The 18,662-nt window shown below is 41.3% G+C and overlaps 1 protein-coding gene across 1 annotated transcript; it reads right to left on the bottom strand.

Moving 5' to 3' along the window:
• Positions 1-143: 143 nt before the first annotated feature.
• LOC119724238 (spondin-1-like) lies at positions 144-18,451 on the bottom strand. Its single transcript, XM_038195204.1, has 7 exons — positions 17,934-18,451; positions 15,233-15,381; positions 6,713-7,180; positions 6,051-6,212; positions 2,848-2,988; positions 1,620-1,772; positions 144-1,189 (listed from the first exon to the last, which is right to left on the bottom strand). The coding sequence occupies exons 2-7, from the start codon at positions 15,339-15,341 to the stop codon at positions 1,056-1,058; spliced, it is 1,167 nt and encodes a 388-aa protein (XP_038051132.1). The 5' UTR covers positions 15,342-15,381; positions 17,934-18,451; the 3' UTR covers positions 144-1,055.
• Positions 18,452-18,662: the final 211 nt, after the last annotated feature.

Below are 18,662 nucleotides of genomic sequence, written 5' to 3'. Positions count from 1 at the left end.
ATTCAACAGGTTAGGTTTTGAACACTGCACAATCTTATTCGAAACACAATTTCGTCCATGGAACTCGACTTTTGGAATTAGAGATTCCAAAAGTCAGTCAATTGACTGATCATTGGAAATCAACTTCATGTCTCGATTTCTTCTAAATGACAGCAAGCCATGGCCAGACGGAATAACTCCAGTGCAGAAGTACCAGTGCGATCTTTAATCCAAATATGGCCTAAAGTAAAACTTTTTGATAATAATTCCAAAGGTTAATTTGGGATAAATGCAAATGATCCTATGCCTTTAAAAAATTGTTGTGGTCGCGGAATGAGCCCATAGCCCGTCTAATACTACTGTTTCTGCTCTATTATTTAAAAATATTTAGCTGGCATCTTTCTACTATAATGATAACTACTTTTCCTGTCCAATATTCTCTAGTACCCGCACAGTACGTAATGAATTGGTCATGTTGCGCACTGGCTTGAATAATATGAGAGCGAAAGCTAACTCAATGCAATATTTGCAAAAATGATGAAGAATAATGCTCATTAAACATACCTTATTTTAATTGTCTGCTTTTCAAACTAACAATTTGCTACTGCGTTGAGTAAAACTTATCTGTACATAAATGGTATACAAACAGAATTAATAATATGGCACGAAATAACAGGCCAAAAATTTGACTGAAAAATCACCAAAAAAAACGTTCAAGAGCAAAAACTTTGCGAACATTACGTTGTTATAATTATGTACAATCATTAATGTGACATAAAATCTTAAAAGAAGGTGGAAATCTCGTTACAAAATACTCGCGATTCCGATCGAAATGATACTTAAAGTCTCCCTCAAACACGCTGCTCTCGTCACACCAAAATGAACAGCGCCACCAGCGTGGAAAAATCTGAAGGGTTGATGATGTCAGTATCTAAAAATAGGATCTGCATAATATAGTCATGTATGGTCCTAATTTCGCGTATGGCAAACCATTTTAAGTTAATTTTGGGAATTTTCTAATGACGGTGTGATTTTTGGCGTCACGAGATGGCGCTCCACGCTCTTAGACTTGACTATCAGCCTTTGCATGGAATGGCGTGACTAGCTCTCAATTCACACCGTCTGCCTCCCACAAGCAGCTTCCGTGTGCGCAGCTTGAAGCCATTGACACATGTGCCGTAGCCGCTCCATGGACCGAAGAAGCATTTTTCTGTCAAGCAAAATTAGGAAACAAAAATAGTAGTCAAGATATTACCCTAAATAAGTTTACAAATCTGAACTATCGGTCACTGATATTTATGAAACAAAATTAATATCATCCTTACCCAACCCAAACCAGACTACCCAAACTAACCCATCCCAGCCCAACCCAACCCAACCCAGCCCAGCCCAGCCCAGCCCAGCCCAGCCCAGCCCAACCCAACCCAGCCCAGCCCAGCCCAGCCCGGCCCAGCCCAGCCCAACCCGACCCGACCCCACCTAACCCAGCCCAGCCAAGCCCAGCCAAGCCCAGCCCAACCCAACCCAACCCAACCTAAACCGACCTAACACAGCCCAACCCAGCCCAGCCCAGCCCTGCTCTACTAAACCCAACCCAACCCGACGTAACCCAATGCAACCCAACTTAACCCAGTACCCACCAGTCCCGTTCTTTCCGTAGCAAGGTTTAGTCCGTGCGATGGTTTCCTGACAATCAGCAGGAGTTATATTCTCTCTCACCAGGGTACCGGTGATCGACCGTTTTCCCGCTTCTTCGTCACAGTCGCTCCACTCACCCCAACCGTAGACACAAGCTTTGGAGAAAAAACCCAGAAACTTACCTAAATTTATCGTGAATTTTGTCTTTCGTGAAATTTACCAAGCCGGGCGCATATATCTTCTTGGCAAAACGAGGCTACCTATACCGAAATATTATGCAATGGTTATATCCTTTTGGCACGCTTTTAGCTGTTTTCGCTAACAAGCACATAAACATTGCTTACTGAAACTGTCTGTTTAAAACTTAAGTCCCATGAAATTTAGCCACGAACAAGAAGCAGAGAGATTTTTTTGTTTGCCAAGTGGTAAAAATACTCGCCAAGCAATGTCTGCCTGCAAATGTCTTTCAAACTGAAATTGTTGAAATAGTTTCTCTTCCGAGCTTTTTGAAAAGAGGATGGAGGCTGCCTTTCCCCTACTTTTTTTTCTCCCAAGATGGCAGATTTTTCCAAAATGACGGATGTATTCTTCCTTTTCCTTGACTCTTTTTTTTTTGGAGAGGGTGGGCGGGAAAATAGAAAGAGGGCGGGGCGAGACACTGGTTTATTTATTTACATAATCCTTTCAATGGGTAAGTCCTAGTTGTATTGCTCAGCACATCATATTAGCCGAATTTTAAGTTTAGTTTGTGATCGATAACGAATTTAGAATGGAGAGATTATTTTTAGTTTTTTATCACCATGAAAAAAATATCATGTTTTATATTAACTGTATAAGTTGTATGGGTGGACATTCAAGGAGTACTTGGCCCACTTTCCTGGTAATGAGACACATCTAAGAAATGGCTAGTTTAACCACAAGGCCCTCAACTTAAAGGAAACCCCATTGCTAATCTGCCTAGTCCTGCCCCCAGATACAAGTGGACCAAACACCTTCACTGTTGTTTTATAAATATTCAAAAGATAGTGAACAATTCTTAATATTAAGCTGTAAGATATAGCTGAAAGATTGGAATGTCCATTTACTGTATACTAACCCAGTGGAATCTAGAAATCAAACAGAGAGAATCACTGCCAACCGAATTATACAACATCTGCTCACAATTCAAGTACAACTTCGTCTCTTAGTGTCTTCCTTTGTTCATATTATTACCTGCTGGATTATACTTACCGACTGCGCATCGTTGGTGGATGTCTCTCACCAGACGACAGCCCACCGATTCCTTGGTTTGATCGATGAGTGTGTCGTGCCGCTCACGCATGTCACTCGTCACGTTACACAGACTCCACGGTCCCAGCACGTACTCGCAATCTGTGACGTGACACACGGGACAAATCAATCAATGATAAAAAATAATTCATGATTACAATTTAATACAAATATCAAGCCAATACATTCAGAAAACAGGGCCTGAAACTTCACCTCTAGTGCCGCGCTACCTCAACATTGAATAGGAAACTGAACATGCAAACACTCTAAAATTTGCAATTATTTTCGGTACATTTTATTTGTTTGATGTATTCAAGCCAGCACGACTAAAATCTAGAACCCATCGGCTGTAGGTACGGGGTAGGTAGGTAAATCTTATTATATATTTTCGTTCTCACGCAAGTTAAGTACGCGATGTGAAAAAATCTTAACGAACAAGGAGGCCTTGGAAACTGCCGGATGTGAAAGGTCGTTGTTACCCATCTACAAGTGATTTCTCGTCCTTTTTTCCTTGAGGAATACCAAGGTAAAGTTACAACATGAATGTTTCTTAGGGTGATTACGGTTAGAAATCATTCTGTTCAAAATTATAGCAAGAAACAGAGCGACCCTGAGTAACTTCCCACAGGCGGGCCGCGCGAGGGGTCCGGAAGCTCGCCGCGTGACCTTTTACTTTCAGGCTCAATTGTTTTTAATTATGTGTATCACCAGATCATCCGACGACAAACTGAATAAGTCATGTAACTTGGTCACCGATCCCGTGATTAAACCGTATATTTGGCACAATAAATCTTTTGTTTTCTATCTTCGTATGAATGAGTCATTCCTGTTAAAGATGACACAAGTTCACAATCGAAATGTTGGAAAGTCTGCTTCACATAATTATACCTATGGCTGGAGTGGCCGCATATACAACTCTACCCTGTGTACAAGTACTTGTATTACAAGTACTTGTACACAGGGTAGAGTTGCAATGTAAGTCGCCGATAACTCTACCCATGTGCTCCCACATACCCCTGAATCTCACATACGTTTGTTAACAATTTGTTGGTTATAAAATTAACACAATTTACCCACTGCCACACCTCCTTTATCTCCCCTTTGTGATTTTCCTTCCGCCCATGCATGCTTATATGGTCCCCTACTTGTCTGTGTATGTACAACTGCCACTTTGCCGGTTTGAGAAAGATAGTGCCGGAACCGAAATATTAGGCTATCCATGTTTTTTGGGGGTATATTTCAGGTCAATGCTAGCAGTAGGCAAATTTGCAGCAGTGTCATTATTATTATTATTTTGTATTATTATTATAATAAAGCCTGCATAGAATGATGTCCCATCATGACTGGTCTGAATCTCTCCACTGACTGCATATGCACTGGTAGCCCAAACGAGGGGCAATCTATTGGCAATAAATGTCTGTGCATAGAGCAAGGTTGCTCTATGATCTGTAAACGCACTTCAAGTCTTATGACCTGGAAATTGGGGTGGGCACCGGTGACGTACCTTTCCTTTCAACATAATTAAGAACATGAGTCATACGAGTTGAAGTGAATGTCATTATGCATGCTATGACTGCATCAACTACAAGCTGTAAAGCAACATTATGTCGAGTCACCGTTACTGAAGAAAGTTCGCAGCTATGCCGATGGGCGTCTGATAACAAGTCTAATCTTTACGAACATGCAGCAGCTTAGGGTTGAAGAGATGTCTATCCTAATTAAAGTTGTGTAGGCCTTGTCGATGATGATGTTTCTGCCCGGTCGATTTGGGTGACGGGGGAGTTTCTGTCAGCTTTAAGGCAAGGTTCCTCTTGTAGCTAGGGGTACACGTGTGGAGTCTAAAAAGGCCGCGTCCGCTTTTGGCTAGGAAACCAAAAACACCTAGCATAGCCTGTTTCTCATATCATTTTACCGAAATAAACCAGCGTAAGTCAACACTTGTAAAGGCATAGGCCTATACATGCAGGATCATTTGCATTAAAAATCCCACAATTAACCTACATTGTACCTTACTGTAACAAACAAAGTTACTATAGAATTAAATATATTGGTGCTAAACACCCTGTGAAATTTTTCCGTCTGGCATGCATGCTGTCATTAAGAAGAAATCAAAACATATTTCCGGCTCACGATCAGTCAATAGACTGATTTGTTGGATTAAAGAGTGCAACTGAAGCAATCGTGTTTCGTGAACAATAGGTTGAACATAGTTTTCCATTGTTTTCTCGAAAAATGTAATATCCACAGAGCTTAACCTTCAGTTGGTTAGGTTTTGAATATCTTATTTGGATTTTGATTGTTGCTATTACTGGGAACGAACAAAATGCATCAAAAGCAAATGTTCCTTTATGCCTTTAAGCCATCCATTATGTGAAGCGATATAAATACAGTGCTGGCCAGAACAGTTCGCCGAATATGGGCATCACGTGACCGTGACATAAACCGATCCATTAAGCCCCGCCCACTGCGCACGTGGGCAACCAACACGACCCGTGCACGGGCGCTTCATACGCGCGCGTGCATACATATCGGACTTTTTTATGCACGCATGTCGGACATCAGTCACGGCTGTGATTGGTCAAGGCATCATTTGGGCGGGGCTTAATGGAACGGTCTATTGTGGAAACGGGTGCGACATGATGGATACCTGAAGGTTCACAGGAGGGGGAAGTGACAGGACACACCCTGCTAATCCCACGGTGCGTAGACAGGCCCGGTAATAACGGAAACCTCAATCTTAATCAAAATGGTTAAATTGATTCTTTTCTTATGGGTGTAGGATCAAAACGCAGCCAACTTTCTTTCAACAACTTTCCCCGTCCAATCGGTAAGCATCGACCGACACCTGCTGACGCTTATCCCGGTCTCAATTAGCAGCTTTCCGCAGATGACTGGGGGAACGTCTAGGAGGAAGTCTTCAAGATACTGAACATTCTCCACGACTAAATCCTAATCTTCTGACTGGTTCTTGTTATGTGTCGTAACGGCGGCCCCCTATGACTAGTCTTCAACAATGTCTCAATTCTCGGCTGTGGCCAGAAGTAACACACGTGTCTACGGGATTTGGACTGAAGTCAGACTTAAAAAAGTCTACACAGTTGCAGCGCCTACCTGGCAGGTTTTCTGTATTTGGTGGGTGTAATTACTGGCGAATTTATACTTACTATTCTTGTTCTCCAGCCGTCGCTGGTACTTATCGCAGGGTTTGGTGATGACTTTCTTGGCAGGGCACGTAGCCGGGTCGCCTTTCTTCAAGATGTAGAGCCTGGTTTGGAGACTAGTCTGCTCGTCGCATGCGGTCCAGTCCTTCTTGTTGTATTTACACTCTGATGGAGAAGAGACACAATCAATAAAATAATATCTTAATGATCAAAATAGTGCACTATTTCAGGAGCCAAAAGGCTTCTAAGGTTATATTACGTGAAGTTTGGAGACGCTTGTGTGCTTTCCCGATAAACCCATCTCCGAATTTCTGTGACGTTTGGTATTACAACAAATTCCTACATGCATAACCAAAAGTCGGAGATGTTGGCGGTTCATAAACGTCGGCTTCTTCTCCCGCTTCGGCTTAATCTCTGGCTGCGGAATTATTAGAGAAGCCTATTAAAATGTCCAAAGTATGGGGCCTAAATGTCTTCTGAAGTTGAAGCTGGAAACGAAACCGAGGTTTGGAAAGGCCCAATTTCGAACTTCAGACTCTGTTGAAACAGAGGTCCTTGCAATATTTAGTCTTTATAGCTGAAGAAGAAAAAGACTTGATTGATGTAAAAAGATGAGACAAGATGGCGCCGTCCAGGCGAAGATATTTTGACCGAGTATTACTCACTTTCAGTGTTTTCCTCTGGAGCTGGCGGGGTTTCCTCCCGTTGTCGTTTCGGTGGTACCCTTTGCCTTTCTTCACCCTCTTGTGAGCTTGCCCCACGGTCTCGCCCCTCACCGTTGTTGCCACCTTTCCTCCTCCCTTCCCCTTCGGTCCTAGCCGTGCCTTGGTCCTGCGCTTCGCAAGGCACGCGACACGGCCGGACTTGCTCCTTCTTCTTGCAGTTCTCGCCGTCCCGCGTGGCCCGCTCCACGCCCTTGCCGCACGGCCTGCCGTGGCGGACCTCGCACGCTGACCATCGCCACTCGCTGCAGCGGGGATTCGGGCGGTCGTCAGCGGGGCTGGGCCGCTGGGAGTCGGCCGAGGCCTGAGGCTGGTTGGACGGCTGTTGGGTCGGCGTCTGCTCGTGTTTTGGAGCACGAGAATCTTCGGTTGGTGGGTTCTCGGGTTGGGCCGCATCGGCCTGAGGCCTCGCTGTAAAACAAAATATAGTGTACTAATTCATACTTCAGAAAAAAATATAATAATAATATATACTGACTGTTCATTCGCATCTGAACCTCCGAATGCCGATTTCAATTTCGTTTCGACATATGTTTTACATAATACAAGTGAGATTCTCTCTGAATCAGACAAAAAAAGACCAAGGCGGCTGACGACCGAATTAGATAATTATCATCGTTCCCAGCAACTCTGGAAATCGGGGGCCACTTTGCGAGTCAGGTAAATTCATGGAGTTTGACAGAAGGGAAAAGTTTTCGTCAGTTTGGTGTGTGTGTCTTGTGCCATTGGCCTAATTCACGAGTTGGGCATTTTTGTTGAGTTTCATGAACATATATCATTAATTCTTAATTGTTGAATGGGATGGCGACAGACTATTTTTGCAGGCATAAAATGCAACTTTTTTTTACTAGCTTTAAACGTTAGGGAACGTTTAATTACAATTTTTTAATTATTCATTTAAGCAGACTGGAATTAATTAGTAATTTAGTTGCTTTCATTTCTCTACACAAGTTCCAAAAATGAAGATTTTACTCATTGATCTCCATTAGTAAGACTTTACCTCACTCCCAATCCAATATGGCTGATCCGTGAATAAGGCCCATGTGTCCAAGTTGTGTCAACTGGGTGACTAAATGGTGGCTTTTGTTTCAGTGTGAATATTACACACCTCTCCAGACAATAACGATAATGGTGTGCTACATGTGCCCTTATACAGCGCCTGAATGAATTCCCGTCATCTGATTTGTGGGTCGTTGATCACGTGTCATTGAATATTGTTCGTCCCCGGACGCACGCATTGCACGGCCGCACCGCAAAACAGAAGTTTTATTCCACAGTAATAGAAGTTCCACTGCACGGTTACGCGATCGGTGGTTCTAACCAATCAGATGACGAGGATCTATTCAGGTGTTGTATGAAACAAATAATGAATATTTAAAATTCGTTCAATGGAAAGATTAAGTTAATTCGGTGACAGATGCAATGTTTTATTGCACTCGGCTCACGAAAATATTCTTACCACTTCTACTCACAAACATTGATTATTTGTATACTAACCACGTCTTGACTTCCCAGCAACCTGGTTAAGTGGCAATATTTCTTAAAACTAAGGAGTTTTGGACATTTCTCAGGGAGAACTCGGGAAGTGTTGTTTCCGTAAAGTGCCGGAAACCCTGAACAAGGGATGTGTTGCTTTTTTGGTACAATGTCATTTTGTTTCTTCGAAATATTCAAGTTACGACAAACATTTTACCAGACGGACGCGTCAAGCGCTACCGTGGGAAGTTGCTTAATAACCCACCGTCTGCACTTGTCATCGCCCGCTAAAAGCCTCTTAGAACACCGTAAGCCGTGGGGATTAGCCGGTATACGGAGGCCAGCTGGCCCCGAACTTGAACGTCAGTTCGCCATCAGATCATGTGCACGGGGATTGAAGACATTCTGGTCGTTGGGGGCGGGGAAAGCCCGCCCCTTGCCATAATCAGAACAGACTCCACTCCATGAACAATAACAGGTGGGTTTAGTGAAGGACATTGTCAGATGAAAAGAACCCAGAGAACATCCCCCCCCCCCTCAAAAAAGTTGGGGAAATGGTACAAAGAATAAAGGTATAGCTGCGGACGCAAGAAGGTGATTTTAAAGGGGATACGATGGGCAATTTCCTTGTGAGTGTGTTCTTTTTGAAGGTGGAAGTTAAATGTTTTGTACGGATTGCTTGGGTCGGTTGACCCCTCGTGGAAAAACAATGAAGAATGCTAACTTAAAGGGCCCACGCTATGTACTTATTTTTTATGCAGTCCTTGAAAATGCACCTTGGTGTCCCATTTAACCGTATCTTCGATTTTCGTTTGCCATTTTCAAGGGTAGTTTGATGTTTTGTGGTTTTATGGTAATGTGAATTTCAATATTCATGAGCAAATCTGTGCCGTCATTCCGAGCAGAAACCTCCATATTAAAGCAATTTCAACACAAAAATTTGTTAGAATTTTTGACATTTTGCTGTCGTAAATTTTCTTTTCTTTGGTGATTCGTTGTTGTGTCAGTAAGTACATGGTAGTAAGCCAATGAGCAAACCTTTCTCAGAAGGGCCCATGCAATGTTTTCAATGAGCAAATTGTGTGTTCACAATTTGAACAGAAAATCCCTAAACACCACCAAAAAGGGTCTTTGTAAAATTGTTACGAGCATATCAATGGATGGAAACTGATAAATCGCCTGACGAGAAAGAGCAATATCGTGCCAGAAATTGACCTCTCACTTATGAAAATCTAAAGTACATGCGGACTAGTGCTACTCGGTGTACTCGTACATCGGATGAAAAATGATGAAATAATTTTGTGGCGTTAATTTGGTGAAAATGTCTTTTAGGGTTTAATTTGTTTATTTACGAACAAAATCTAAAGTGACCACTACTAAAGACTGCAGTCATGCCAGCCAGACTAAATTTAGAACCCTTCGGACGTAAGTAGGTAAATCTTCACGTCGTTATACATTCTCGTTCTCACGCGAACAAGGAGACCTAGAAATGAAAATGCCGGATGTGAAAGGTCGTAAATGAAATTCGTTTAGACCTTTCATTCTCCATTTCTCATCAATTTTTATTTTAAGAATGCCGAGATAGAATTCCAACATGAATGTTTCTTGGGGTGGTTACGGTTAGAAATCATTCTACCAACAAATATAGAAAGAGAAAGAGCAACATTGTGTGAAATGCCCGTAGGCGGGCCGCGCGGGGGGTCCGGAAGCTGAGTCGCGTGACCTTTTACTTTCAGGCTCTGTTACCATCTAAATACATAATTCAGTAGGCTACTTTCGGGGGGTGCCTTTAAAATAATTCTGTCATGTTCTGACATCATTTTTCAGTTCCTTCTTGCTCGCGATTGCCTCCAAACCCTCTTACAATTGTCTTGCAGGCCTACCAATAGCTCGTGAATTGCCAGAGACACTTCATAATAAAACACAATTGTTTTAAAAGTGCATGGGAACAATTTGCCTTGTGTGCAGTTTTTGTCTTTTGAAGCAACACAATTTCTCACAATTTTAAGAAGGGTGCACAACTAATTTGTTCAGTGGATACATTTTGAGAAAACAGACATTTGCGACATTTTTGGGGTTTTGTAACTGAATTCCGTTGCTAAGGCACGTAAAAATGGGCCAGCGGGCGTATTTCAATATTTACTTTCTTCCATATAATACCATTTTCAGAAGGAACAATTTCTCAGGGTATTTGGTACTAGTCCTATCTTCACTTTGAGCAAGGGTTTTCTCGTTAAATCGGTAGGTCCACTATCGGATAATTGCAAATGTCTTTACGTACCTTTAAGCAAGTCCAACTTTCTAGGTTTTCAACGGATCCTTACCTGATTGATAGCTGGCAGGTGGCGCCATTTACGCAAAGTAATTCCCAATTTGCTGGCAGCGAGTACAAAGTTGGCCAACTACGGAACCCGATAGCCAGCTCGAAATTGGCAGATGTTTTTATATTCAATTTTTCCGAAATTGTTTGGGAAAAAAAGGTCTGGTACTTTTGGCACCGTATACCGTATAGCGTAAGATGGGGCATGCTTTGTTGCTTTGTGTAGATATTATGAATTGGATGTACAGAGACTCGAATTTAAGGGAAACTTGGAATATTAATGGTGCCAAAAACTTTATGATGATCGGATGATCAATAGATAACGTCGAATTTAAAAGGCTGTACTGTTCCTATTAAGCATTGACCCAACTGTTATCTTGTCTTATCTTACCTAAAATAATGTTGTCTCTAAACCACACGACAACTGGATCCATTTTTCATTTTTAAACATGTTATAATATTTTTTTGTTGTCGACGAAAAACGACATCTTGTCAAGGGCAGTTTATAAAATGATTGATTAGCCACGTCACTTGACAACACGAGCGATATAAAAGGTGTGGACCTTTCTATTTTTTTTGGGGGGGGGGGCAGGGGTTTGCGTACCGGCGTACCCCCTTAAAGGGCGGATCCGGGGGGGGGGGACGGGAGTCGTGCCCCCCCCCCCATCCCACCAAAACGAACCCTTTTGTTTTAAAGTGACGTCGCAATAAAGGCAGGCACTGCGTACACCACAATCTTTTCCTCAAAAAATGTGGTTAAAGTGGTAAGAAATTGCCTCAGATCGCACTACAGAGCATATTGAATAAAACAAACAAATTAGGGCCCTTGAGCGGGCCCCGAACCCCAGGTCGTCATTTTTTTACGACCTGCTCTTCGAACCACTTTTTTGCCCCCTCCCCCAAGTTGTGTTCTGGATCCGCCCTTGTTGGCTACGGGCCTGGTGCTGTCTGTTTTGCACTGTCCATGATACCAATTTACATGCCAATGAAGTTATGTATTTCATGTCAAAGAGCAAACATGAATATCCCTGTGGATCGATTTTATTTCATCGCAGAACAAACCTCGGGTGGTATTTCAGTTTATTACATTAATGAATCATCGATGTTAACATGCCGTTTGCTTTCTTTTGAAAAAAATAAGAATGCAGGGCAAATAAATCTCTGTATTTTCGCAACACTTTGGCGCCGGTCAAAAGGCTAATATCGTATGATACCACTTTGGGGAATAGATGTGTAATATATGACGCTGTTATTCTGCGTTCTGTCTTCATTCAGTGTATGAATTATTGCCGGTTTATTTGGTAATATGAAAAAGTGTAAAAGAAGGAGAATATCATAATGAATATTTTACCATCGATAGTTATTCACAGTGCCGACACATCTGCCACCATAGGCGCGCAGCCGCGCGCAGGGAGTTGTTTAATACTGCCCCAGCTCGTCAGGAGAATGAACAATTCCTTTTTCAATATCTGAGGGCTCTATTGCGTGTATGCAGTTTTGTCATTTTGGAAAAAAAAAAACACGCTTAAAGGCAATAGGATCATTTGCATTTATCCCAAAAGTAACCTTCCGTAGTATTACTAAAATGAGAACCTTTAATACATGTACTTGGATTAAAAATCGTACTGGTAACTAAACACCCCGTGAAATTATTCAGACTGGCTTGCTGTCATTTACCCCCCCCCCAAAAAAAAATCAAGAAATTTAGGCCTATAGGTGATTTCTAACAATCAGTCAATTGGCAGAGTTTTGGAATAAAGAGTTTTATTTACAAAATCTGGTTTCATGATTAAAAGAGTGTGCATGGTTCCGGTTTCGCACTGTTTTCTCGAAAAAGTGTAAGATCAACTGAGCTAAAACTTCAACAGGTTAGGTTTGGAACATTCTTCTCTGGATTGTGAGTGGTGTTATTATTGGAAACGAACAAAATACATGAAAAGCAAATGATTATATACCTTTAACTTAAAAGACCACCATCTCTGCCATTATGTTCCTGGGTCGGAAGTTCGGAGCCGAGTTATGACAAAGTGTCTTGCCTAAGGGCACACGAACTGCAGCCCAAGAGGTTTGACTCGAACCCGAGAATCTGTAGAATTATACCAACTCGATCTTGAGTTTGACAAAACAGACCACTAGGCCATAACTCTTTTCATACCGAGAACAAAAAACAGGGGTACCTAGTATTACGGATCTAGGGGGGGGGGGGGGGGGGGGGGTTGCCCCCTTCAGCCGCTGATTAATATCAGGGGCGTAAATCCCGGGGGTTGGGGGTATTATATCCCCTCCACTTTTTGATCAGGGGGAAGGGTTTTTGAATCATTCCCCCACTTTTTGTGATGAGAAGAAAAAATGCGGATTTTGAGGTATTTTCGAACATCCCAACAACTGAAATCTATTCAATAGCACTGAAAAGTGGAGAAATAAAGTACAAAAGCTTTAAAAGCCGTTTTGATGTAAGCGCGAGTATACATATTGATATACATTTTTATCCCCGCTTTTCGAATTTCCGCGGTCGGGCAATTTTAGGATTTTGGTCATCCCCCATCCCCCCACTCGCCGGCACAGATTTACGCCACTGACTAATATTATATGAAACTCTGAGTCGTAAAATGGGCCAAAAATAATAAATGGAATGCTAAAGTTCCTAAATGTATTGTTGAATTAACCTTTAAATGAAGGACAAATCATCGTAGATTTCAAAGTTTTCCGGCACGCCTTAGATTCACCCCCTTTCAATCCCTCCCCCCTCGTTTCCTTAAAGTCAGACCCGCCCCTGGGTATACCGTTGGGCCAAATAAGTTGGTACTTTGCCCAATGTCTGTCACACCAACTGCTTATAGACCATTTTTAGGTTGCGAGGCCATCGTGATTTTCCCATTTAAATCAACGTAACCAAAGCGAGGCTGGAGGGAAAGTAGTCTGGTTCCTTTTTGCACAAAAAGCATTTTCATTCAGTATTGTTATTGGATACAGGGAACATGACTGAAATGGCGGCAGCATGATAGAGGTCTGAACTTTGTTTAGCAGTGTAGAAAGTTGACATAAATGGGTGAAATTCAAAACGTTGCAATTAACCCATTTCCACGCATGATTTGAATTTCGTCTTGCTTCGATTTTTGAAGAGAGCGCACATTAATACAGATTAACCTCAAAGGGAAAAAGAGAATTAGGTTGCAAAGCACCAGAAAAGTACGGTTATCCGCGCTTGGTTTGACTTGGTTAAACGTGACTTCAAATTTCCGTAAAATGTAACAGGCGTGTCGTCATGGCAACCAGGAAGGTGACACACTGAAAAGCACACGCGTACCTAAGAAGGATTTTCCGATTTCAATGAGTTTTGTTCACGTGCCTCTGGAGCCACTATTATTGCTTGGGGTGAAAGGAAATAAGTTGGAAGGGGGAAAAACTATCGAAGAAAATAATTGTGACAAAAAGGACGTTAATAATTACTGTCGAGGTCAATTAGAAAAGGAATTTATATATAAAGATCACCCTTAAATAATATGGCATTTCAAACATTATTATTATTGTCAAACCTGCATTTTTAATGCCGTCCTTTCCAAGCCCCCTCCCACTGTATTGATCATTCCACTTCAAAAGCGCAGAACTCAGACCAATAAGAATGATGCAACTTATTAGGGGTGGAGCCAAAGTCATATAAAGGGTACACAAGATCCGGGCAGTAAAGTCACGGAATTTGAATATGGACAGTGAATGTTTCATCCACAAACAAAACATCAACTTAAAGAAATCAGAGTTTGTGTAAACAAAAATTAAGTCACTAAATCAGGTCCACTAATTAAAAAAAAGAAGTCTTCTTTTTAAAGTGAACAAGAAAATTGGGATCCCAGGTTCAATTCTCGCCCCAGTAATTTTTGGTTCAAAGTCGTACGGAATAAAATGTTTTATAAAATATAAGAGGGAATTGTGTAGTTACGGGCCCTGATCCCTGTAAGAGTACAAAATCCACTTTTAGGTTATTGGACTTGCAACAGTTACAGGGTGTCGTGGATAGAGGGTAGATTTCTGTTTTTTAAAGGAATTTTTGGGGTAAAACGATGATGATGGCAACAAAACGGAACACGAAAATGAAGATGGCGATACCGCGACGCTCAGTGAAACCTGCCTTGATGCGCATGACATCAACTGTAAAACGCGAAAGAAAATCGCATTTTCTACCGCAAGAAACTGTTCGAAATTACAACAAAAATCGTATCATTGGAACTAACAGAAGTCTGCTTTAGTTTGAAAAGGTCATTTTGGAATAATGAAAAAAAAAACCTGACTTGACCGAAACTAAAGAGGGGCCCGTAATTGCACAATAGCTATTTTGTTTAAAGTCAGTTTACCTTTGTGGTTTATTTGACACATTGTTTTCTACAAATCCTTTCTTGACATAACTGGTTTTTGACCTTGAAGTAAATTCAGTCCAGCTACAACTAAGGACTATTAATGTGGGGAAACATCTGTCATCAGTCCTGTCCGCTTCAAAAGAAAATTGTTTTTGGAGCATGAAGCATGACTGTTGGTGAAAATTTCCGCTCACCAAATTTGACACAATAATTTGCGCTCGATGCCAAAACCCAGGGACTTCAAAAAAATTACAAGTTTCGATTTCATCTTTATCTGAGTGAAGAGTTCTTCCCGCCAAAAAGGTCAGACCCTACCTTTCTTCCCCTCCCTGCGTCTATCTTTACGTTCCCGGTCCTTCTTCCCCGCCGTAACCATGGCAACGCAAATTGCCAGCACCATGAGTAGGAGTAGGAGTTTCCTCATGTTTTCCTGTTTTTCCAATTTCCTGCAGATTTGCAGACAGCTGTTGAAACCATCAATCAATTAAAACAAATGTCGATTATTAATTGATAACATAGAGTTATACTCATACACTCTTAAAAGTCAGCTGCACTAAATTTAACTTGCGAAATGATTGCAGCTGAATACAAGATATTATGTTAGACTGTTTTCCAGTCGAACCTAACTATTACAGTTTTTGCTTTACGTGTGCATAGCGGGTTATGAAGGCAGGATCATTTGCATTTATCCCAAAGTAACCTACCGAATTATAATCAAAAAGCTTACTTGGTTTAAAGATGGTACTGGTGCTAAACACCCCGTGAAATTATTCCGTCTGGCTTGCTGTCATTTAGAAGAAATCAAGAAATGTAGGTGATTTCCAATGATAAGTCCATTGCCTGATTTTTGGAAATACAGAGTGCTATTGATAAAATCGTGTTTCGTGATCAAAAGGTTGTGCCTGCTTTTTTACTGCTTCTCATAAAGTGTAATATCCACTGAGCTGAAACTTCAACAGGTTAGGTTTTGAATACTCTTCTTTGGATTTTGAGTGGGGTTATTACTGGAAACGAACAAAATGCATGAAAAGCAAATACTCCTATAATTATGCCTTTAACTTTCATCATTTTTTATTAAAGTCAAAGTTAAGAAAAAATTTGAAATTTCTTTAACAAGTGTGCACAATGAAAATTGTGGAATCAGGAAAAAAACATGACGTCACAATGTACGATTTGTTTAGAGTATTGAGTATATCCAAGTTTTGTTCATCAAGGCGCCCTCTGCATGTGCTCATGAGTAAGAGCCATTGATTATAATTGTAAGATTGTCAACAAGTTAATTATTGCCCAAGATGCTGACATATTCTGTCCAGCAAAATTTGAAATCATACCAACAATATACCAAGACCTCGAATCGTTTTGTTTACAGGTATACAAGTATACTTCAAGGCCCAAACAATGCAAAAGGGGCTGTCAAACATTGAAAAATGTTAGGAATAATTCTTGCAGAAATAAAACGGAACAGCTAAAATAAAACCAAAATTCACTTTTACTTTCAATAAAAAAGCATTTTACGGCTTCAATTGAAAATTAAAATAAAAAAATTACTTTTGATTTTAATGATGGTAACAATTAGCCTATGTTCAACCGGTATTTCAACTTTATATTTGTGACACTGAAAAAAAAACTAAATAAGAAAGGGTTGTTTTTCAAATTTTAGGTCAAATCTGTCAAGAAATCCACGGCCTGAAGTTGTTGGTTTTGGTTCCTCTGTTGAAATTGGAACTGAAACAGTCGCATAATGAAAGGAAATGGATTCTTCCTGAGCCGTCTGATGTGGTAGATACGAGCGGCTAGACGTTGAGATTAAGCCGCTAGACATGGTATATCTTTATTAAAACCATTCTCCAATGGACATGACGCAGTGGCAAGGGCACTAGCCCTGGAAAAAAAACACTCCACACTTTAATGTTTAAAAGCCGGATTATTGAGAAAAAACTGCAAAAGCAAAAAACGAAAGCAACAAAAACCCAACGGTGGAGGGGGGGGGGGGGCAACGGGGGCCATGCCCCCACCCACCTAAAAAAAACGAACCTAATCTTTTTTTTTTAAAGTGACGTCGAGAAAAAGGCAGCCACTGCGTACAACACCCACAATACTCAACAAAAGCAAATTTGGGGCGGAAAATTTTTGGACCTACTTTTTCGGGGAACAATTTTTTTTTTTGGCCCCCCCAAAATTGCGTTCTGGATCCGGCCTTGCAAACCCCAACCTTTTACCACCATCCATAATATAAAACTGACCACCGAAAAGAAATAGTAATGACTTTGAATGCAAATTAAATGTGAATGTCATGAAAACTTGTGCTCATCTCTGCATGCTAGGTGCTAAATGTTTGCAAGTTTGATGGGATTTTTCCTTAATTAAAAGTCCTCCTATCTCGATAAAGAGTAAATATGATTTGTTAGCTGTAACTAAAAATCGAGAGTAAAACTGTCATTTAAAAACCAAATTTTGATACCAGTTGCTTGTACTAGTACTATATCGGCAATTCATATACCGCGCTCAGTTTTTATGGAAATGCTATGAACATAAATTGCGGTCTGTCATGGTCATACTACTGTTCGAAGTCTCAACACCCATCCTAGAAACTTTTTATAATTCTATGTACAGCCACTATATGGTTTCAAACTCTAAAAAGTCCATTTTGTTTATCATTAAACATATTAACCCAGGAAACGGCAATGACATTTCACCGGAATAACAAAACTAAGCAAGAAAACAACAAACGGGTACAGAGAACAGTAGAGAACATTCCAACGATGCATCTTTTCTAAAAAATAACACAAAAACGCGAAGACTACCAGAAATACGTGACCGAAACGTCGCTCATGGTGCTCCAAGAAGACAACATTTTTTCGGCAAGAAACGCGACGTAAACTTGATAAATGAAGATAAAATATTGAATATATATTCCGAACCGCATGCCCTGCAATCTTGAGCACATACACATACCATCAGGGAAAAGCCAGGAATAGAAAAGTCCTACTAAAAATCGTTTTAGAAGAAGACTTACCTTTTTCGAGATATTCCGAGTCAAAATTGGAGTAGCTGTTTTCCGATCAGTGAAGTGAACGTCCGCGTACTTCGACGACACGTAGATAAATAAACGCCAACTGTCGATCAAAACCACCCAATCACAATCCAACAACAATACAACTGAACCCAATATTGACTGAAGCAAGTGAGAAAAAAATGAGGGCTCAATCTCAATTTCCACCTAACTTTTATGTGTCCCGAAACGGTGGTGAGTTTTTTATATTTAGGTAAAAAGGTGGTTGGATTTGTTAGCCGCCCGCGGCGCGGGGTCGCTGGACCGTGTTTTGACAGTTGGTTCCTGGGGGACACAAGCGCCTCACCACGGCACTGCCACGACGCACAATGCCGCTCCGGGGTGAATGTCTCTCGGACTTTGCCGACTAACACAAAAAACACTGAAAGCAGGCCAATACCCTCCAGTTGCACTGTGACGACTGAAGTTCCAACCCCCGGCTCACGCACGGCGCAGAAATAAAAAGGCTCTTTCCTCCATCCAACTCGAGCTCAGCCCCGTGGAGACTTCCACCCACTACTGTCACTCATTCATCATAGGCTTGGATTTCTCAAGTCAGCGCTGTGTCTGTAGAAGTCCCACACATCCAATAGGGGAATTGCAGCGGATACGCTTACACACGATGCACGAGTTCCTATTGTTTGCGCATTACTCCCCAACTTTTCCTAAAAAGATACTTTTGGTATTTTTAAC

Source organism: Patiria miniata, unplaced genomic scaffold (assembly GCF_015706575.1).
Source record: "Patiria miniata isolate m_02_andy unplaced genomic scaffold, ASM1570657v1 HiC_scaffold_1, whole genome shotgun sequence".
Lineage (NCBI taxonomy): Eukaryota > Metazoa > Echinodermata > Asteroidea > Valvatida > Asterinidae > Patiria > Patiria miniata.
Note: the sequence above shows the minus strand (reverse complement) of the source record. Positions and strands in the feature narration are given on the sequence as shown.

Coding starts and splice junctions, on each gene's coding strand:
- LOC119724238 (XM_038195204.1), bottom strand. CDS start 15,341: ATGAGGAAACTCCTACTCCTACTCATGGTGCTGGCAATTTGCGTTGCC. Junction 7,181..15,232: donor ACGCAGGGAGGGGAAGAAAG/GTAGGGTCTGAC, acceptor TTTGTTTTACAG/CGAGGCCTCAGGCCGATGCG. Junction 1,190..1,619: donor CTACGGAAAGAACGGGACTG/GTGGGTACTGGG, acceptor TTTGCTTGACAG/AAAAATGCTTCTTCGGTCCA.